General features: G+C 64.8%; 2 protein-coding genes across 6 annotated transcripts; one reads left to right on the top strand and one right to left on the bottom strand.

Annotated features, from left to right (window-relative positions):
- Positions 1-596: 596 nt before the first annotated feature.
- CNOT3 (CCR4-NOT transcription complex subunit 3) lies at positions 597-15,675 on the top strand. 5 transcript variants are annotated; one of them, XM_090260555.1, is made up of 18 exons: positions 597-858; positions 4,738-4,815; positions 4,917-4,984; positions 5,210-5,284; positions 5,424-5,513; positions 5,642-5,770; positions 5,865-5,960; positions 7,786-8,008; positions 8,100-8,233; positions 8,539-8,595; positions 9,758-10,130; positions 10,206-10,329; positions 11,265-11,463; positions 12,726-12,825; positions 12,918-13,116; positions 13,371-13,587; positions 14,067-14,192; positions 15,312-15,675. In XM_090260555.1, exons 2-18 carry the CDS (start codon positions 4,791-4,793, stop codon positions 15,408-15,410), a joined length of 2,334 nt encoding a protein of 777 aa, XP_090116681.1. In that variant the 5' UTR covers positions 597-858; positions 4,738-4,790; the 3' UTR covers positions 15,411-15,675. The 5 variants fall into 5 exon arrangements, with proteins under 5 accessions (XP_090116681.1, XP_090116683.1, XP_090116686.1 ...); XM_090260557.1 differs by having other exon boundaries at positions 13,371-13,503; XM_090260560.1 differs by having other exon boundaries at positions 8,539-8,586; positions 13,371-13,503.
- Positions 15,633-18,904, bottom strand: LENG1 (leukocyte receptor cluster member 1). The gene is made up of 4 exons (XM_090260561.1): positions 18,507-18,904; positions 17,501-17,680; positions 16,641-16,903; positions 15,633-15,930 (listed from the first exon to the last, which is right to left on the bottom strand). Exons 1-4 carry the CDS (start codon positions 18,636-18,638, stop codon positions 15,714-15,716), a joined length of 792 nt encoding a protein of 263 aa, XP_090116687.1. The 5' UTR covers positions 18,639-18,904; the 3' UTR covers positions 15,633-15,713.
- Positions 18,905-18,970: the final 66 nt, after the last annotated feature.

Consider the following 18,970-nt stretch of genomic DNA (forward strand, 5'->3'; position numbering starts at 1 on the left):
GAAAGGGTGGAGCCTCCTGCTCAGCTCCTCCCACTTGGCCCAGGAGTGTTTTGATTGGCAGATGACTTCAGCTTTGAAAGCACCTGTCTCATATTAGGTACGCGGTCTTTAACTCCCACTCCGCATCCCTTCCTTCCCTTTCCCTACCCACTTCCAGGACCAACCAATGACTTCAGGGTATAATATTCCCTCCCAATCAATTAAAAACGGCTCTAAACTTGACGGACAACTTCCCTCCCGTGGTTAGCCTAGCTCCTCCCCCCTGCCAATTGGTTTAGGAGAAAGGGGCGGGTGTATCCAATCAGCACGACACAGGCCTACTGATTGACGCACGGGCCCTCGCGCTGGCTTGTTGTGCCTTGAGGCGGGAGGAGGGGGAGGAGCCGCAAATAAAACCTGAGCCAATCCTAGCAGTCTTCGGGGGAGGCCAATCGAACGCCGCGCCTTGGAGCAATTGCCCAATAGGCAAGAGGGGGACGATCACACACTTGCCAAAGACCAATAGAACGTGCCCGAGAGTCAAGAGTGACGTGCAGCAGGAGCAATGGTAGGCCTATATTCGGAGCTTGAGGGCGGGTCGGCGCCAGAGACGAGAAGAGAGGAGGGGAGTCCTCCTCCGCCGCCGCCATCTTGGACCGGGCCCGTCAGCTTCCGCGGAGCCATCGGCAGACGCCGCGGCCTCCCTTGAGCCCCGACCCCATCGTCAGAACAACCCCGGGCCCACTTTTCCCCACCCCACTTCCGCTTCGTGCCGCTATCGCGATAGCGCCTGGGCCCGGGGTGCGAGAAAAAGGCGGCGGGCGCTCGCCTCCCCCGCCTATCGCGATACGCTTCTCACCGGCGGCGCCAGCTCCTGTGGTGAGAGCGTCAGGCTCGACTGGGCCAGACCCCTTCCCTCCTCCCCCCGGCGCCGTCGACCGCCTTTCCCGCTGCCCTCGCCCCTGCGACAACCCCTCATGTCGCGACATGGCCGCCCCCTCCCCTGCTGGGCGCCCCGGTTTCCGGCGCGACGCGGGCTCCGGGAGGCTTGGCCCCGGCGTCCGCCGTACCAGTCGTGCGCGCCCCTTCTCTCACCGCTCCCTCGTCCGCGCCCCTCGGCGTCGCCCGGCGCCTACCCGCGACCCCGAACCCGCGTGGCGTCCGCGTCGGCCCCGCGGGTGTGGGGTGTGAGCCCCGGTGCGAGGTGCCGCCCCTCCGCGTCGGCGTCGGCTCCTCGCCGACTGGAAGCGGGCGCCCCGGGGCTCAGGTGCCGGGCCCCTCGCCGACGCTCCTCTGAGCGGGGTGCCGCCTTCACGTGGGCGAGGGGCTGCGAGCCCCCGAGGACAGGGACCCCCTCCCGGGGGCTGGCTCCCTGCCGCACGCGAGTGCCCAGCGCGAGTGCCGCCTCTCCTCTCCGGAGCCGGGGGCTGAGGACGCCGCCCCGCGGGGGGCAGCCTCCCTGGGGTCCCCACCCGTTTGTATGAGCGCCCCCTCCCTGGGGGGCGTGGGGACCGGCCCGGTGTCGCCCGCTGGCCTCGGGCTGTGGGGCTCGGTCCCGACCATCCGCTTCGGCGGGGCGCTCCTCCGCCGTCCCGCCCAGCGCGGGTGGGCACGGTGTGGCCGAGGAGCCCCCTTCGGTCTCATGCCTGGTCCTGCCTTGGTGGCCCCTCCGGAGCGCCCGCTTTCTCCGTGTCGGCAGCGACTTCCTGTTGGGCGCGGGGCGAGCGCCCCTCCCTCAGTCTGGTCCTGGGGCCTGCCTCCCGGGCCAAGGCTGTCGTCGTCGTCCTCGGCTCTCACCCACCGGGGGGGTCGCTTCTCTGCCCCTGGGGCCTCTAACCCCCACCGCCCGCCCGTCACGTGAGTCCTTCCTTCGGGGAGTAGCCTCAGCAGGCGGCAAGGGTCCCCCCCGCTGGGAGCCTGGGAGCCCTCTGGGTGTCAGCCGGCCGGGCTCACCCCCCATGGCCACGCCGCTGGGACCCCAGGTTATTGGTGGGGTTGCCTCCCCGGGGGTAAGGTCCCTGCCTTCCTTGGTGTCGGCCCCGGCGTCTGTCCCCTCCGTGGGTGTCGGTGGCCAGGGCCAGTGCTTCTGCCCCTTGCGTGTCTCGCGGGGGACTGAAGCACAGGATCCTTGCTGTGGGGTGGACGGAGCCCCGAGACTTGAGGGAGAGACCCCGGCAGGGACGGTTCCTCTGGCACGCCTTTTCTACGGGGGGACCGCGGGCCCGCACACCCGCCCACAGCGGCAGCAGCCTCCAGCATCACTTCCGGGGGGCCGGAGCCCCGTCAGGATTGGGGACCGCCTCTGTGTGACGGTGACCACCCCCCGGGGAAGTTCGGGGGGCTTTGTTTCATGACGGTCGGCTCCTGGGGCCTGGCACCCTGCTCACCCGCCCACCCTCAATGTGGGCTCCTTAGCTGTGGGGAGGCGCCTTCGTCTCGCGCAAGGGACTCCTCGGGGTGAAGTCTCCTGGGCCGGGGCTCCCGGGTCCCTCCGCGCTGTCTGGGAGCAGACCTGCTGCCGGGGAGGGTCCCGGCGGGTCCCTCGGAGCAGCGGGGCTCGTCTGTGGTGGCGTCTCCACTTCCAGATGCGAGGTCCAGCTGCCCTTCTCTTGGGTCCTTGCTGGGGGGCTGAGTAGGGCTCCCTGTCAGCGGGGGGTTTCTTTGCAGGGAGGGGTGTTGCCTCCTTTGCAGCAGAGGTTCCTGCCTACTGTGGCGGCCCTGGGCCTGGGCGCCTGCCCCCTGCAGAGGAGCTGCCTCCCAGGTGTCCTGTCCCTCTCAGCTGCGCGCTTGGAGGTCCTGGGCTTGAGTTCTTGTTCCCCTGGGACCTTGCTTCTGACCCCTTCAGTTCTTGCGGTTGCAGTCTGTCCCCCTCTCTTGGGGGGTCACGTCCTTCCCTGGGCCAGGCATCCTAACCCCTCAGTGTGGGGGCTTGGAGGGGGCATCCCCTCGCCAAGGAGTGCAGAGCCTTGTTTAGGGGCATCAACGGGGTGTCCTCCCCCTTGGGTTGGAGCCCCTGCCCCTGCTTTGGGCTCCCAGGGCAAAGGCAGGGAAGCCCACGCTCTTGTGTGCGTTCCTGTCCCCCGTCCCACCCCCGAGCAGTGAGAGGCTTTTCTGCATTGGTGTTAGAGCTGAGACTCGCCCCTGCAGCCTCAGTGTTGGGGTCTCGGCCTGCCCTTGTGTGTGCAGCTGTCTCCTGGGTCCTTCTTCCCACTTGGCAACCTAGAAGCTGGGGTTTTCCTTGGCTCAGGCGTGGGCCGCACCTTGGTCCTGGGCCGAGTGTCACCAGTTCTCCCGCTTGGCCTGCCGCAGGAGATGTACGCCCTCACATCTAAGGTGCCCCTGCATCTGCCCCCACACAGAGTGGGTCCCCGCGGAGGGACCGGGGCAGCCTCCCTGAGGGTGAGGGATGCCCCCGTCTTTATGGGCCTCTGTCCGGCTCAAAGCCTGCTCTCTGGCACACGGCCCCACCGGTAGCGGCTAGCCATGTGGGCTTTAAGTTTAACCAGTGAAAATAGAGGTGAGAAGTCCCATTTTTCTGTTGTCCGAGCCACATTTCGCGAGCTCAGTGTCCCAGACACAGCGCATCTGTCGTCGCAGAAAGTTCTGTCGTACGGACCGTTCCTGGGACGTGCCTTCTCTGGGGGTGGGGATTTCCTTTGTGGTTGAGGCCTCGGTCCTTGGCGTAGGGCTCTTCCTGCTCTGGAAGACCCTGCCCGGCCCACACGGGGGGAGCCCCCAACCCAGCCATGCCTGCCTCCCGTAGAGGCCCCTCTCTGAGGGCTACCTGGCAGCACAGGAGCCCTTGGCCTAACCCTCCCTCCCAGGGTTCCCGATCCCTCCTGGTCTTGATGTTGGGCCCAAGGCTGTAGCTTCCCCCGCTCCCAGGCAAAAGCTCCTGGGGACACCCTTTGGAACTCAGTCCCCTCGGGGTCACATGTCACTCCCCGTCGGGCGAAGATGCCCCTCTCAAAGTGCTGGGTGCTTGCCCTGATGGTGTCTGTTTCCCTGGGTCTACATTACCACTGCTCTGACACGTAACTCCTCGGGTGTGCGATAGCTCCCTCCCAGCTGCGGCCCCTTCCGCCGCTCATCTTCCCAGGACGCCTCGCCTCCGGCCTCTCCGGTCGTGCTGTCTGGCCCCGGGCCGCCGGCCCTTGGGGTTTGGCCTGCTATCTCCTTTGGTTTTGGAATTTGCTCTGGTATAAACTTCTTCCACGTTCTACGGCTCCCTTCTACTTGGGACCCAGGCCTGTCTGTGCGGGCGGCTATAGGTCCTCCCAGTGCTGTGTGTTTCTGACCCCGCCGCCTCCCCTCTGTCCCTTACGGCTCTCACACACCCAGTATCAGGCCCTTTTCTGGGAGGTGCACCTGTTCTTTGCCTCGCACCTTGGCTGAGAGTAACTCCAGGTGTCGGGATCTAGTTACCTGGGTCCCTGACCCCTCGGTCAGAAGTGAGGTCTCCGGTCTCATGCCTCCATCCGTAGCATTCGGCTGTGTGCTGTGTGGCTTCAGTTCCTGCTCTCGGAATTTTCCATTTCCTGGTCAAACACAAAAAAAGTATTATCTATTGCCTTGTTTCAATAAACGCCAGAGTGGTGGTGTGGCCCAGACCCTGTGCTGGGCAGTCGAGGCAGCGTGGAGAACTGGGCCAGGTCCTTGACATCAGATAGTAGATGCACCCCCCTTTCCCGGCCTCCTTCGTGTCTCTGGGATTGCCCCAGCCCGGGAGTAATGTGCGTCCTTTCTGCTCTCCCCCAGCAGCGTCCGCCTCCAGGGGAGTATGAAGAGAGTGCGTCTGTAGGGCAGGGAAGATGGCGGACAAGCGCAAACTCCAAGGTACTCGGGGCTGCCCGTGGCCTGTGGCCACATGCCCTCAGAACCCTTCGGGTGCCTGCTGCCTGGGCCAGTGCTCACTGCCTTCCTTCCTTGCTGGCCAGGTGAGATTGATCGCTGCCTCAAGAAGGTGTCCGAGGGCGTCGAGCAGTTTGAAGATATTTGGCAGAAGGTACAGAGCCTGAGCCCTAAAAATCTGGGTCTCCAGGGAGGAGAGCCCAGGAAGAGGTTCAGGGTCTCTGGGTGTAGACCAGGGAGAGAGGGGGCACTGAGGACCTCAGGGAAGCAGCTCTGAGATGGACTGGTGGGGGGTGTCCCCAGAGTCCCTGGCACACAGACTGGCGTGGGCACGAGGGCAGCCCGGCCCACACTGACGTGGATTCTCTCCGCCCCTCAGCTCCACAATGCAGCCAACGCGAACCAGAAAGAAAAGTATGAGGCTGATCTAAAGAAGGAGATTAAGAAGCTTCAAGTGAGGGGGCTGGGGGCCTGGACGCCTGTGTCCTGAGGGTGGCAGGAACGGGAGAGCGGACTGTCGGGTCCCAGGGAGAGGAGGACTGGGGGCCTCAGCGCCCGGGTCCTGAGGCAGCCTGTCTCCCTCTTCCCGGCAGCGGCTGAGGGACCAGATCAAGACATGGGTAGCGTCCAACGAGATCAAGGACAAGAGGCAGCTCATAGACAACCGCAAGCTCATAGAGACGGTAGGAGCCCTGAGTCTGGCGCCTGAGAGCTGGGCGGGCCCCCGGGGCCCTGAGAAGACCCGTCTCTGCGCCGAGGAGCGGGGACAGGCAGCGGGCTGGGGGCCTCCCGCTGACTGCGCTCTCCACAGCAAATGGAGCGCTTCAAGGTTGTGGAGCGAGAGACCAAGACCAAAGCCTACAGCAAGGAGGGCCTGGGCCTGGCGCAGAAGGTGGACCCCGCCCAGAAGGAGAAGGAGGAGGTCGGCCAGTGGCTCACGGTGAGTGGGGCGGGAAAGTGCAGGCGGCCTCGGGGCCCTGGCACCACGGCACAAGGGGACATTTGTTGACCTGCCTCGCCTTCCTTCTCCCCAGAACACGATCGACACCCTCAACATGCAGGTGGACCAGTTTGAGAGTGAAGTGGAGTCCCTGTCCGTGCAGACGCGCAAGAAGAAGGGCGACAAGGATGTGAGTGGCGTGGGCACCCACGAAGGGGGTGGGCTGGCTGCTGGGACTGGGGTCTAGAGGCGGGGTTAGGGGCCTAGCTGCCTGGGGCTGCGCAGGAAGGAGGCGAGGTAGTTTCGGGTCCAGTCTGGGTGAGCCGTGGGGCTGGCAAGGAGAGGAGCAGTTTGGGGGAGGGTGCAGGGTCCTGCCTGGGTCCCAGAGGATGTGTGAGACCCGACAGACACCCAGGGTGGGGAGGTCCAGCAGCTGAAGCTGCGGCCTCATAGCACCTACAGGGCCCCAGGTCCTAAGGGAGGACAGTGGGTACAGACGAGGCCGGACCTAAAAAGGAGCTCATTGGGCCCAAGGAGAAGTGAGGTCTGGGACAAAGCCAGCTGCCGGGGACTCGGGTGTCAGAAACCCGGGACCGCAGGCTGTGAGTTCACAGGGATGCAAACTGTGGACTTGTCTGCACGGGAAATGCGGGGCGCGGAGCTGGTCCTCAGGGAGCCAGCAGGCCGAGGGGCGGCCCGGGGAGAGGGGAGTGCGCCAGAAGCGGGCGTCTGAGCCTGAGGGCCTGGGGAGCCGGGCTCGGAGGGGGACAGCGTCGTGTGCTGCAGAGCAGCGTTTCGGCCGGCCGCCGACTGTGCACGGGGTGGGGGTCCCGCGAGGCGGTCACGGGCTACAGGGGTTTGCGTGCGGCGCTGAAAGGAAAGTCTGCGCCGACAACGATGTTGGCGTTTACTGCCTGCACCGGGATGCTGTCCCCTGCCCTGGGCCTGCCGGGGCCGGGACCGGGGCGCCCAGAGCCCGCCCCACGCCCGCGCCTGCACACACGCGCGCACACTCTCACTCCCCTGTTCTCTTCCCCGCAGTCCGGCTTCCTGCCCCCGCCCCCTCCCCCTCCCCCTCCCTCTTTTGTTGTTTCTGTCTCCAGCTTCCTCTCTCTGGGTCCCTTAGTCTCTGCTCCGTGTCTCTCCCCTTCTCTTCCTCCCCTCTCCCTTCCTCCCTCCCTCCTGCTGTCCCTCACGCCCGTCCCCCGCGCTCCCGCTGCTCCTCCAGTCGGACCCCGGCACTCTTCATCCTTTGCGCTGGGTTCTGCCTGTGCCTCTTCTGTTCGCATGTGCTACGGGCACCTGCAGTGCGCGGTACCGTGACGTGCTGCCCAGGCGCAGCCCGGGCACCCGCTGTACCAGGCAGCCTGGGCGCTCAGCAGGCCGGGCCGCCCCGTCCCTGGAAGGCCTCTGGTGTTGACACAACAACTAAGTCACCTAACGAACGTGCTTTTCAGAACGCGTCCTCGTTGTGAGGGGACACATGGCTGTGTAATGGGTCCGTGCAGACGGGTTAGAGCTGGGACGGAGGTGTCGCGTTCTAAAGGGAACTGGGGCTGTGGGAAGAGCAGGTACCTGGAGCCAGGCCTAGAACCTGGGCTCCTTAGGCCAGCGCAGCTAGTGGGGGGCATGGCGATGACAAGCTCCCTTGCACGGGGGTCTCCATTTTTGCTGTCAGAGCCAGACGGGGATGGTGTCTGTGTCTCAGACGGTGGTCAGGGCTGGCGGGGCTCAGCTGGGGTGGGAGGTCTGGCTGTCGGAATAGCCACGCAGGGGCCAGGTAACGGTTGGGAGGCACAGGGACTTCCGGTCCTTTCAAGGTTTGCAGGGGCGCCTGGGGGCAGCCATGGGACCTCCGAGGGGCCAGGGCCGGCAGACCCCCCACTTCCCGCAGCGGGAGGGGCCCGCGTGGAGCCTCTGGTCTCCACAGGGGTCGGGGACTGAGGACGGGTTCTGTGGGGCAGGAGGGTCGGGCGGCGCCCTGCAGCCCCTGAGCCTGGCCCTGGGCTCGCCAGCAGAAGCAGGACCGGATCGAGGGCCTCAAGCGGCACATCGAGAAGCACCGCTACCACGTGCGCATGCTGGAGACCATCCTGCGCATGCTGGACAACGACTCCATCCTGGTGGACGCCATCCGCAAGATCAAGGACGACGTCGAGTACTACGTCGACTCCTCCCAGGACCCCGACTTCGAGGAGAACGAGTTCCTCTACGACGATCTGGACCTCGAGGACATTCGTGAGGCCCGGGGGTGACCTGCCTGCGTGGGGTGGCGGGGCCGGCCAGGGGGTGCTCCAGCCGGCTCAGCACGCCCTGCCCCGCCCCACAGCACAGGCGCTGGTCGCCACCTCCCCCCCCAGCCACAGCCACATGGAGGACGAGATCTTCAACCAGTCGAGCAGCACGCCCACCTCCACCACCTCCAGCTCGCCCATCCCGCCGAGCCCGGCCAACTGCGCCACGGTGAGGCTGGGGGTGCCTCCGGATCCGGGGTCTGGGCCTGAAGGGCCGTGGAGAGCTGATGGGGTGCCCGGGGCCCCCCATGGGTCCTGGGTGTGCAGCGGGGAGGCGGGGTCGGGGTCGGATGCTGGCGGTTGCTGCTGGGGAGCAGGGTTGCGGTTCCCCAGTGAGGTTAAGGTCGTAGGCACTGGAATACTCGGAGGCCGGAAGGTCCGTCGGCTGGGCCCAGGCCCCTGGGAGGGTCAGAGCGTGGTGCCTGTCAGCCCCTGGAGGTCACACGGGGTTCTGAGTGTGCTCTCCCGCCTCAGGAAAACTCAGAAGACGACAAGAAGAGGGGACGCTCGACGGACAGCGAGGTTAGCCAGGTGGGTCCCATGGGCATGGCACTCGCTCGTTTTCTGGTTCCCGGAGGTGTCCCGAGGCCTGAGCACAGCCGTGGTGCGGGGCTTTGGAGCTGGTACTGTCGTCGCCCTGACGGAGGCCTGAGGGGCAGGCAGGTAGTGCTGGGGTCTGGGTGGCCTTGGGCACCCCTGGCCTTGGTGGTCGGAAGCTGCTCCGGAGGGGCATGTCTGCCCTGTCCCTTAGGGGACGGCTTGGGCTTGCCCAGCGGGGAAAGGTGGGCGTTCCTGAGCGAGGTAGCTGCAGGTGGCACCGGCGAGTCGTGAGCCTGGCCAGGTGTCAGGGCTGCCTGTGGCCCCGTGGGCTGCTCTGAAAGGGCCCACCGGCCTGAGGCGTGGCAGGTCAGAGGTCAGTTCCTTTTCTCTGGGAGGCCCTGGGCCTCGGCTGGCTGTGATGGACCTCGTGGGCTTTCCAGAGGGGAAGCGCTGCTCCCCATGACTGTCCTCCCCTGTGAGCCCTGTGAGTTAGCGCCTCCCAGGACAGGAGCTCACCGCAGGGAGCGCTGCTCAGGGTGGTGTCTGAGCAGGAGCGGGCCGTGGGACCTGGGTGAGGGGTGAGCGGGCGAGGTGCCGGGAAGGAGCTGGCCGCACGCTGCCCAGTGTGTGGTGGGCGCAAGGTGCTGTGGGGCATCGGGACGGCAGAACCAAGTGACCAGGAGTGACCCCGCCAGCAGCCTGGCTGCGGGGGCGCTGTGGGCACAGGACCGCCTGCTCTCTGGGCCGTCGCTCACGGACACCTGCGAGGTGTTTCAGTGACCCTCTAAGGGACGTGCGGAATTACTGTTGTGTGTTCTGCTATTTTTCCTCCTCCTCTTGGACTCTCGGCTGGATCTCTCTGGTCTTGTCCTGAGGCTATTTAGGCATTTTCCCGCTACGCCCCTGTCACCGGACAGAGGGGTTCTGCTGACACCCCAGCTGTGTGTCAGACCCCTGTGGCTGGGGGACACTGGGGAGATGTGCAAGCGGGATGTACAACGCTGGGTTGGGCTAGAAATGCGTGAGCGTTTTAAGTGTAAAGGTGGCGACTGAAGCCGTGGGGGGCGGCCGCCCAGTCCTCAGACAGGGTGTGCCGAAGGCTGGGCAGACCTGCTGGCCTCCTGGTCCTGACCCCCCCTCTCTCCCACCACAGTCTCCTGCCAAAAACGGCTCCAAGCCCATCCACAGCGGCCAGCACCCTCAGTCCCCCGCTGTGCCGCCCACCTACCCGTCCGGCCCCGCGCCCGCCGCCTCCACCCTGAGCACCGCCCCTGGCAACAATGGGGCCCCCGCTCCAGCAGCACCTCCAAGTGCCCTGGGCCCCAAGGCCAGCCCAGCTCCCAGCCACAACTCGGGCACCCCTGCCCCCTACGCCCAGGCTGTGGCCCCTCCGGCCTCCAGTGGGCCCAGCACTGCCCAGCCCCGGCCCCCCAGCGTCCAGCCTGGTGGGGGAGGCGGCGGAGGCAGCAGCAGCAGCGGTAATAGCAGTGGAGGTGCAGGTGCTGGCAAGCAGAACGGTGCCACCAGTAAGCGGGGCTCCTGGGGGTAGGGGTTCTGGGGTCACCCCTTGGGGTCCCTTTTCATCCCCTCCCTTTCCCCAGGTTACAGCTCGGTCGTGGCGGACAGCCCAGCAGAGGCGGCTCTCGGCAGCAGTGGGGGCAGCAGCGCCAACAGCCAGGCTCTGGGCCCTCCATCCGGCCCCCACAACCCACCTCCCAGCACCTCGTGAGTGTCCGGCCTCCGGCGGGGTGGGGGACAGGCAGTGCCTGGCACAGACAGGCCCAGGGCCCCCCACTGTCACCAGTTGTGTGGACACAGCTCTGCCCTTGCCCGCTGGGGTTCCCTCCCCCACGAGCTGCGTCCCCAGCTCCGCCCTTAGGGACGTCCTGCAGCCGCGGTCCCTAGCCTTTCTGGCGCGTGGGGCCAGTTCCACGGGACACTTTCACGGACCGGGGTTGGGGCGGAGGTTTCGGGGTGATTCAAGCGCGTGACGTTCAAGCTCAGCCTTGCTGTGCGGCCCGACTCCTAAACGGCCTGCACCGGTACCGGTCTGCAGCCCAGAGGCGGGGCCCCCTGCTCCAAAGCAGCCCTTGTCTGATGGGGGCTGTCCTCAGAGCCCCACTCCCCTCTGCGCTCTCTGCCTGCCACTTCCCAGAGGAGCGCTTGTGCGGCCCCCAGCCCCATTTTCCTTGCCCCAGGGCCACATGACTCTGTGAGGCGTTCCATGTCTCCTCCCCATCCCCAGGCACCCTCCACCTCTCAGTCGGGCCATGCCACTGGGTCCCCACGAGGGAGCTTACCCTCCTGGTCGGGACCTAGAGAAGACCTGCCCCCAGCACCTCAGCCCTAGGCTCTGGGTGGGCTCCCCAGGTGGGCATGTCCCAAGGCGCCCGCTCCCACACCTTCCGTGGCCCATTCCAGGCCAGGCTTGTTTCCCAGTGAATGTCAGCCACAGGGTCCCCTCAGAGCACCCCGAGTCCTCGTTCCCACCTCACAGCCCCTCTGCCCAAAGAGCCCTTCCCTCCCACTGTGCCCCTCAGCCACCTCCTCCTGGGTCCTCTCCACCAGCCTTTCCCTGTGCTGACTCCCTTCCCTCATCACCCCACCTGTCCGCCTCCCACTTAGGGACACTCCTCTGAGCCCCTTTCTGTCCCCTCCAGGAAGGAACCCAGCGCAGCTGCCCCAGCAGGCACTGGGGGCGTGGCCCCAGGCTCAGGGAACAATGCTGGGGGACCCAGCCTCCTGGTGCCACTTCCTGTGAACCCTCCTAGCTCCCCGACGCCCAGCTTCAGTGATGCCAAGGCAGCTGGCACACTGCTCAACGGACCCCCGCAGTTCAGCACCACCCCAGAGATCAAGGTGGGTGCAGGGCCTGCGTGTCTGACCCCTGCCAGCCCGGCCCAGACCTGTGCTGCCCATCCCGCCTCCACCTTGCACTCCGCCCACCGCTGGCCGCCTCTCCGGTCTTTGCCCACCGGCCAGCTTACTGCTCTCCCTTCGCTGAGGAAACCCTCTACATTGGGAAAACGTGGCTGAGTCTGCTCTGGGCCCCAGTGTCTGCCTTCTGTGCACAGAGCAGAGCTGGCAGGGCTGAGGGGGCTGTGGGCCCCCTTGGGGCATCAGACGTAACCTGTGGAGATGGTCCCGTGAGGCCTCTGGGGTCGGGGCGGCGGGTCTAAGCTGGGGCCAGGACCGGGACAGGCAGGTCACAGTGGCAGGAAAGGCTGATGGAGGAAGAGGTGGGTGTCTGCGCTGCCGTTCTAGGTGGGCTGACGTCGGAGTGGTTGTTAGAGGTCTGGGTGGGGTTCAGCAGAGAGTGGGGGAATGGGGTGTGCACTGGGCCGGATGGTGGGGTGTCGCCGGAGAGGGCAGGGGTCCTGCTCGCCAGGGCCTGAAATGGCGTCAGCAGGACGTGGGGCTGACTTCCTGGGCCCTGCCTGATGAACCCGGCACCATGGAGGCAGCCCGAGTACCCGGCGGGCCGGGTCCGAGCCCGAGCCCACGTGGCCGTCCGCTCCCACCTCACGGGGAGCACGGCTGCCGTCACGCGGGGCATGGCTGGCAGTGCTGAGGAGTCCCCACCAAGCCAGCTCTGGGAGGCTCCAGGCCCCGAGTGAGCGCGCTCCTCTGAGAGGGACAGAGGGCGGGACGTGCGCGTGTTCCTGTCCCTGGAGCAGGGTCAGCTGGGAGGTTCCCAAGGGAAAGGTCTGCGTGAAGGAAGGACAGACACCTGGGGCAAGGTCCCCGTGGGCCCGAGGAGAGCAGGACGGAGGGAGGGCGCTGTGGGGCGTGGAGGACGGGGGTCCCTCCGAGGGGGATGCAGGGCGGGGAGGAGAGCTCCTGGGAGTGTGGCGGGAGCGGGTCCCACAGGCACGCGCCGCAGGGGGTTAGCCCTTTCCCGCGCGTCAGCCGTGTACTGTTTGTGACACTGACGCAGGGACGGGGCGCCTGCTGGTGGGCGCTTCCATGTCCACGTCCCCGGTCAGGGGGCCGCGGTGAACCTGTCCTACACCAACGGCCTTGGCTTTGCTGCCCTCCGCCAGAGCGGGCCAGGGTTCGGGGTCCCCGAGGGCCCGCGCCAGCCCTCTGCCCCGGGGCCTGAGGCACCCCTCTCCCCCCAGGCCCCCGAGCCCCTGAGCTCCCTGAAGTCCATGGCAGAGCGGGCAGCTCTCAGCTCCGCCATCGAGGACCCTGTGCCGACGCTGCACCTGACCGAGCGAGGTGAGGGGCCGGGCTCGGTGGGGGTGGCCCAGCAAGGAAGGAGAAGGGCGCCCCACCCAGCCTCACCATGGCCCGGCCCTGCCTGTCCCCAGACATCATCCTGAGCAGCACCGCAGCACCTCCGGCCTCGGCGCAGCCCCCCCTGCAGCTGTCAGAGGTGAACATACCGCTGTCCCTGGGGGTGTGTCCCCTGGGGCCTGTGCCCCTCAGCAAGGAGCAGCTGTACCAGCAGGCGATGGAGGAGGCCGCCTGGCACCACATGCCCCACCCCTCCGACTCGGAGCGCATCAGGTGAGGGGCCGCAGCGACCCGGCTCCCCAGCCCGAGACTGGGTCAGGCCTGCTGGGCGCCTGATGTGGGGCTCTCCACAGCAGGCAGGGGCTGAGGGGTCCGTGCTGAGGTGCTGGGGTGACCCAGACGCTCCCGTGGACCCACGAGCAGCGGGGCGGCAGGGAGATGGAGGTCAGACGAGGGGGCGGCCTTCTGCCACTCTCCAGACAGCAGGGGCAGCAGGCACTAGCACTGACACGTCCCGTTCCCCACAGACAGTACCTCCCCCGGAACCCCTGCCCGACGCCCCCCTACCACCACCAGATGCCGCCCCCGCACTCGGACACTGTGGAGTTCTACCAGCGCCTGTCCACCGAGACACTCTTCTTCATCTTCTACTATCTGGAGGTACAGCAGGGCCCCGGGACAGTCTCGGGCCCCCCCGGCTTCGCCGCCACCGCCGCCGTTCCCCCCTCGGGCTGCAGGGGTGAGGTGGGTGCCCCACTGGGACCGCACCCTTCCCTGTCCCCCAGCCCTGGGCCCCGCAAACCAGACCAGTCCCTGCCCCCACTTCAGCACAGGGGAGAGAAAAGCTTGAGGGCTGGGTTGCCCCACATGCGGCGCCTGTCCCGCTTAGCTGTCCCTGCCAGCTGCTCACTGGCACGGCCTGCGGCCTCTGGGTGGCCCCAGGGCAGCACTGGGGAGCTGTCTAAGCTGCCTCTGGGGAGCACTCCTCCTGCATTAGCTTCTCTTCCTTCTCCAAGCTTCTCTGAAAGCACTTCCCACGTCCGCCTCCTTTTCCTTCTGACCAGCGCTGGTACATTCTGTGCCCCCCACCCAGCTCCAGACGGAGTCCAGCCCATTGTCAGTCTGTGGCGGGGCCTGGGGTCAGCCCTGATGCCCTGCCCGACCCCCTCAGTCCTCCCAGTTTGGGGTACCCCCTGATCCCCCGCTCCCCCCTTCTCCCCCAGGGCACTAAGGCGCAGTACTTGGCAGCTAAGGCCCTGAAGAAGCAGTCGTGGCGATTCCACACCAAGTACATGATGTGGTTCCAGAGGCACGAGGAGCCCAAGACCATCACTGATGAGTTCGAGCAGGTGAGGCCCCTCCCCAGGCCCCTGGCAGCCCTGCTCCCCCTCCGTCCTTCACCACCTTCAGCCAGCCCAGCCCGGGACCTGTCGCGTCCTCCTTCACTGGGCCAGCTCCTAGTCGTCCGCTAGGTCCTACCCTACACACCCCTCCCTTGGGGGTGCTTCTGCTGGCACAGTGGGGGCTGTGGTGTCTCCCACCCAAGACCACACTGCAGAGGCCTTGACGGTCTCCTTCCCACATGCGCCTAGCACTGAGCAGATATGAATGGGGGAGCTGTTCTTTTTAAAATGACCTTCCTCCTGTTCCAATTAATTGATTGGAACTTCTTGCAAAACACCCTGGAGGAGACCACCTGGGTTTGAACCCACCTGTAGCTAGATGACCTTGGCAAGTCACTTGAACCTGTTGCTCTGTGTCTGTAAGAACAGGGTGACAGCACCCACCTTAATGCAGTTGCGAGGATTAAATGAGTTAATCACATGTATGTACCTAACAGTGCCTGCTACCATGTCATGGGCATATTGTATGTTTCACAGTACTTTCATTTGGTTCCACAATGCTTCTTCCACCAAACATCTGCCTGATGCAAGTTCTGGACACGGTCCTTGTCCTCAGAGAACTCCGTCCCCTCCCCTCAGTGCTTACAGGTTCTTGGAAGCATTTCAGCCCCATTCCCACTGCGCCTGCTCTGACACCGCAGACTTCCTGTCCCCCGGGTTGAGTGCAAAGTGATGAGCCACGTTAGTGTACTTCCCGGCATCACTCCTTCAGAAGGTCCCACACAAATACATCTGTGCCATAGCCAGCCTGTCCCACCCCTGGGCAGGGTCGGGGCCTCAAGGGCTTTGTGAAGACGCAGTGCTAGCACACGCACTGCTTGCTCAAAGCCACAGCCATCCCGAGCAGCAGACTTCACCAGCATGGCGGGGCCAAGGCCCAGCTCTGGCACGTGACTCCCGTTCCCCCTAAAGCGGGTGTGATCATCCTTCCTACCTGAGAAGCGCGCGGCCAGGGCAGAGCCGGACAGCGCACACGTCCGCGGCCCTAAGAACCGTCCCTTTTGTCGGTTCAGCCCAGCCCCCAACCCCCCCATCCACTCACTGACCCCCTTCTCCCCCGGCCAGGGCACCTACATCTACTTTGACTACGAGAAATGGGGCCAGCGGAAGAAGGAAGGCTTCACCTTTGAGTACCGCTACCTGGAGGACCGGGACCTCCAGTGACACCAGCCCCTCCCTCTGTCCGCCCTCTCCCCCCGCATGCTGACCCCCTGCCCAGGTGAGGGCCCTGCCCTGGAAGACGGGGGAGGCCCCAGGCCATGGGGCAGCCCCCTCCCCCAGGAAGTAAGACGGGGGCCTGAAGGTTCTCTTCTCTCAACCCCGGCCTGGGGGTGAGGGCTGCCCCTTCCTCCCCTCCCCAGTGAGGGACATTTTTTGGTAAACCTATTTTCATTTTGGAAAATATTTATGAATAAATAGTTTTATATGACGGCTGGCAGTGGCAGCCTCTCCTGTACCCCTCAGGAGTCAATGAGCAAGAGGGGGGTCCTGCCAGCGGGGGCGCCGGGCCAGCTGGGGGTTGAACTGGGAGTTGTACCGCCTCCGCCGATCATCCACCTCTTCTTCTGGCTGCTGCTCCTGGGGTGCCCCGCCTCGGACCCGGGCCAGCAGGGCCTCTGCCCGTGCCCTCTCAGCCGCTTCCCGCCGAAGACGTTCAGCTCGAAGCTGGTCCAGGGACGGGGATCTGGAGAAAAGAGTCAGGTTAGAGAGCTGGTAGCCCTGGGAGGCCCCAGCCTCCCCCGAGAGGGAGCTGCCACGCGGACCCCCTGCCTCCATCTGACGTGCACCTGGCCTCGGCATTTGAAGCCCCCGGGACCAGGAAGCTGGCCTCATGCCAGGGGCAAGGATGTGGGCCTCCCTTCCTGTGGGGCTCTGTCCTCCCTCATCTGAACAATCGGATGCCTCTTCAGATCAAGAAAGCCCACTGTTAATCAGCTGGGGGACACTGAGCACGTGCTGGGCCTCTGGGCCTCAGTTCCTCCTCCTGTAGCAGGAGGCTGCTTAGTCCTCCCTCTCCACGCTCAGGGGTCTGCCACCCTAGTGGCGCAGACCTGATGTGCTCTAACCCCATGGTTCTCAAAGTCGGGTCTCTGAGAACTCCAGGACCCCGCCAAGCTTCAGTGGGCACGGGTGTTATGTTAACGTTCAGCGTGTTAGAAATGAAAACAGAAACCTTGGAAACAGAAGCGTGTGTCCCCGTCAGCAGTGGCACCTTCCCACACGAGCAGCCTGGGGAACCGCCAACGCGCACTTGAGAACAAGACTGAAAAGCTAACTGGCGCTGCTATGAAAACAGGCCTGACCTCACCGAGCCCCTGAAGGGGCGTCGCGGCCCCCGGGGTTGCTGAGAACCGTGTCTGCCCAGCCAGCCCCGTCCCGGGGCCCCCTCCTTACTCTTTTGGCTGCTGTTTCTCAGACCCCGCCTTTTTCTTTTCGCTGTGACCACCATGGTCACCGCTTTGCCGCCTCTTCTTCCCGAAATGCTTCTGCATCTCCAGCAGAGGGTCCAGGCGGTTCTTGACCTTCACATCTGGTCCTGGGCCGGATGGGGGTGCCCCTCGCTCCGGGGGCAGCTGGTACCAAGGGGGCTGAGTCTGGGCTTCTGCTGCACTCTGGCCCAGGTATGTCAGGATGCCCAGAGCTTTCTCCTGCCTCTCCTGAGAGGGAACACAGGACATGGGGAAGACTGGCAGGTGTGTCTCCCCTCAGGAAGCCCTGGGTGACAGTGAGGACGCCCATGGCTGGGGAGGCAGAACCAGCCGTTCAGCCAGTAAGTGCTGAGGGCCTGTCAGGAGCCAACTCTGCCAGGTGCTGGGGACACAGGAGACCAGCCCAGGTGGGGCTCCTGCAGTGGGGTGCGACAGCGCGCTGTAACAAAGCACGGGGAGGGGAGCTGCTTTAGGGTTCAACGGCGTGCATCTTTGGGGACATAAAAGCCTGGAAAAAGCAAGACAGGAGTGACTGGGGTGGGGCGGGGAGCAAGTTCATCCCTGAGGGCTGGTGAGTGACAGGATCTGATTTACATTGTACAAAGCTCCTCCACTCTTCCCAAATCCCTTCCCTGAGGGGTCTACACCTGCCGCCTCAGCCAGGGGGCTCCAGCTTCCCCTTTGAAGCCTCTGCGGGCTGTAACGAGCACTCAATTCTGTTCTCAGGCTGGTGGCTCACTTCATCCCCGCCTGATCCTTATGAGGGCACAGTGGCCCCTCCTCCCAGCGCCAAACCTGACTGATGAAGCAGGGAGGCCGGCTTACTTTCTCCTGCCGCTTTTCTTCCTCGTACTCTTTGTTGCTTCTGGTCACCCCTTTCCCTTCCTCCAGCTGCTCCCGAAACAGGTCCACAGGGCCAGAACTCGGGGCTCCTGGGTCTGCTGCTTCGAGCTCAGGTAGTGAGTTCTGATGCCTGGCCTTCTTCCGCAGGAATTCTGTGCGGGCCTGGGGAAAAAAGTAGGCAGAACATTCAGAACCTAGATGTGATCCGAGGAACCATGAATCTGGTGCTGGACGCGGTGCTGGGGGCCCAGAAGAGGCACCCACCCCTTCCTGGGGAGAGGGTTTGTAAGATGCCTTTTGAACAGCACACCAGAAGTCTTCCCACTCTCAGTAACACAATAAAGACAACTATACGAATATGCAGGCAGCCAAAATATGTATTAGGACAGGCGATCTGAGTTCGGGCAGGGCTCCAGGTCACTACCCCCGTCGACTTTCATTCTCTGCTGAAATGTGAATATAAAGAGCCACAGGGCCGAGACTACCTCCCAGCCAGTGTGGAGGGTCAGATTAGCTCAAGGGCCGCCAGCTGAAGGAGCTATAAACAGCCTCCGGTGTCTGCGTGGGCGGGGCAGCGCGAAGGCTGCACTGAGCGGCCCTGGGCTGTCCTCCGTCTCTCCGCCGTGGCGCCCTCTGTGAAGCCATCTGCACCGCGCGGCCGACTGACAGCGCCCCTCTAACAACGAACGGTGAGGGGCGAGCATCCAGCAGGCGCTCGATAAATACGGTGCAAGCAAATCAAAGTGGTCCAGTTCCCTTAAACTGCTCAGGGGCTCCTTTATTCATAAGACCCTCCTCTGCCAGGCACCACTCTAGCCTCGCGAAGAACATTCAGGGGGAAAACGAGGAGGAAGGTTCTGTGGGGACTGGAATTCAGTTCCATCCGTGCGAGACGCACTGCGCCTGCGCGCGCCGCTACTTCCGGCCCCTCTCCGGGCGCCTGCGCGCTCGGCCCCAGAGTCCCGCCCGGCCGCTTTCGGGTGTGTACCTCTTGCTGAGCGAGCAGCACCCTCCGCTCACGCTCTTTCTCCTCCTCCCGAGCGTGAGCCTCGTCACGCCGCACGCGGGCGACATTGTCCTTGTTCCGGACGTGCCAGCTCTTCTTAGGTAAGATGTTCATGGCGGCGTAGACGTTCACAGACTGGCAGGCCCGCCTCCTAGCACTTCCGATTGGTAAGAGTATATTCCTTCTGGTTGTTCCTGTCCCGGTCACCCATTGGTCCTGGGTTAATTGACACGCCCCCACGTCCCAATGCCTCGAATCGGACGCGGTGTCGCCTAGCGACCGCGTCCATGTTCTGAGCCAATCACAACTACTTCCCGCTTCTGACGCTTATAGGGTGCGGCCTCTGATTGGCTGGCACGCCTGTCAGCTCATCTCAAGGCCAATAGTTTGATTGGCTTGTGTCCCGCTGAAGCCTTGCCCCCCTGCTTCAGCCCGCAAGTTTCAAA

Source organism: Furipterus horrens, unplaced genomic scaffold (genome assembly GCF_987537825.1).
Source record: "Furipterus horrens unplaced genomic scaffold, mFurHor1.1.pri manual_scaffold_13, whole genome shotgun sequence".
Taxonomy (NCBI): domain Eukaryota; kingdom Metazoa; phylum Chordata; class Mammalia; order Chiroptera; family Furipteridae; genus Furipterus; species Furipterus horrens.

Excerpts from the sequence above, each read along its gene's own strand:
- CNOT3 (XM_090260555.1), top strand. The coding sequence starts at position 4,791 with ATGGCGGACAAGCGCAAACTCCAAG. Across the intron at positions 8,596-9,757 it reads CGGACAGCGAGGTTAGCCAG|TCTCCTGCCAAAAACGGCTC; the intron begins GTGGGTCCCATG and ends CTCCCACCACAG. Across the intron at positions 12,826-12,917 it reads GCTGCACCTGACCGAGCGAG|ACATCATCCTGAGCAGCACC; the intron begins GTGAGGGGCCGG and ends GCCTGTCCCCAG.
- LENG1 (XM_090260561.1), bottom strand. The coding sequence starts at position 18,638 with ATGAACATCTTACCTAAGAAGAGCTGGCACGTCCGGAACAAGGACAAT. Across the intron at positions 16,904-17,500 it reads AAGAAAAGCGGCAGGAGAAA|GAGAGGCAGGAGAAAGCTCT; the intron begins GTAAGCCGGCCT and ends GTTCCCTCTCAG. Across the intron at positions 15,931-16,640 it reads GAGAAACAGCAGCCAAAAGA|ATCCCCGTCCCTGGACCAGC; the intron begins GTAAGGAGGGGG and ends TCTTTTCTCCAG.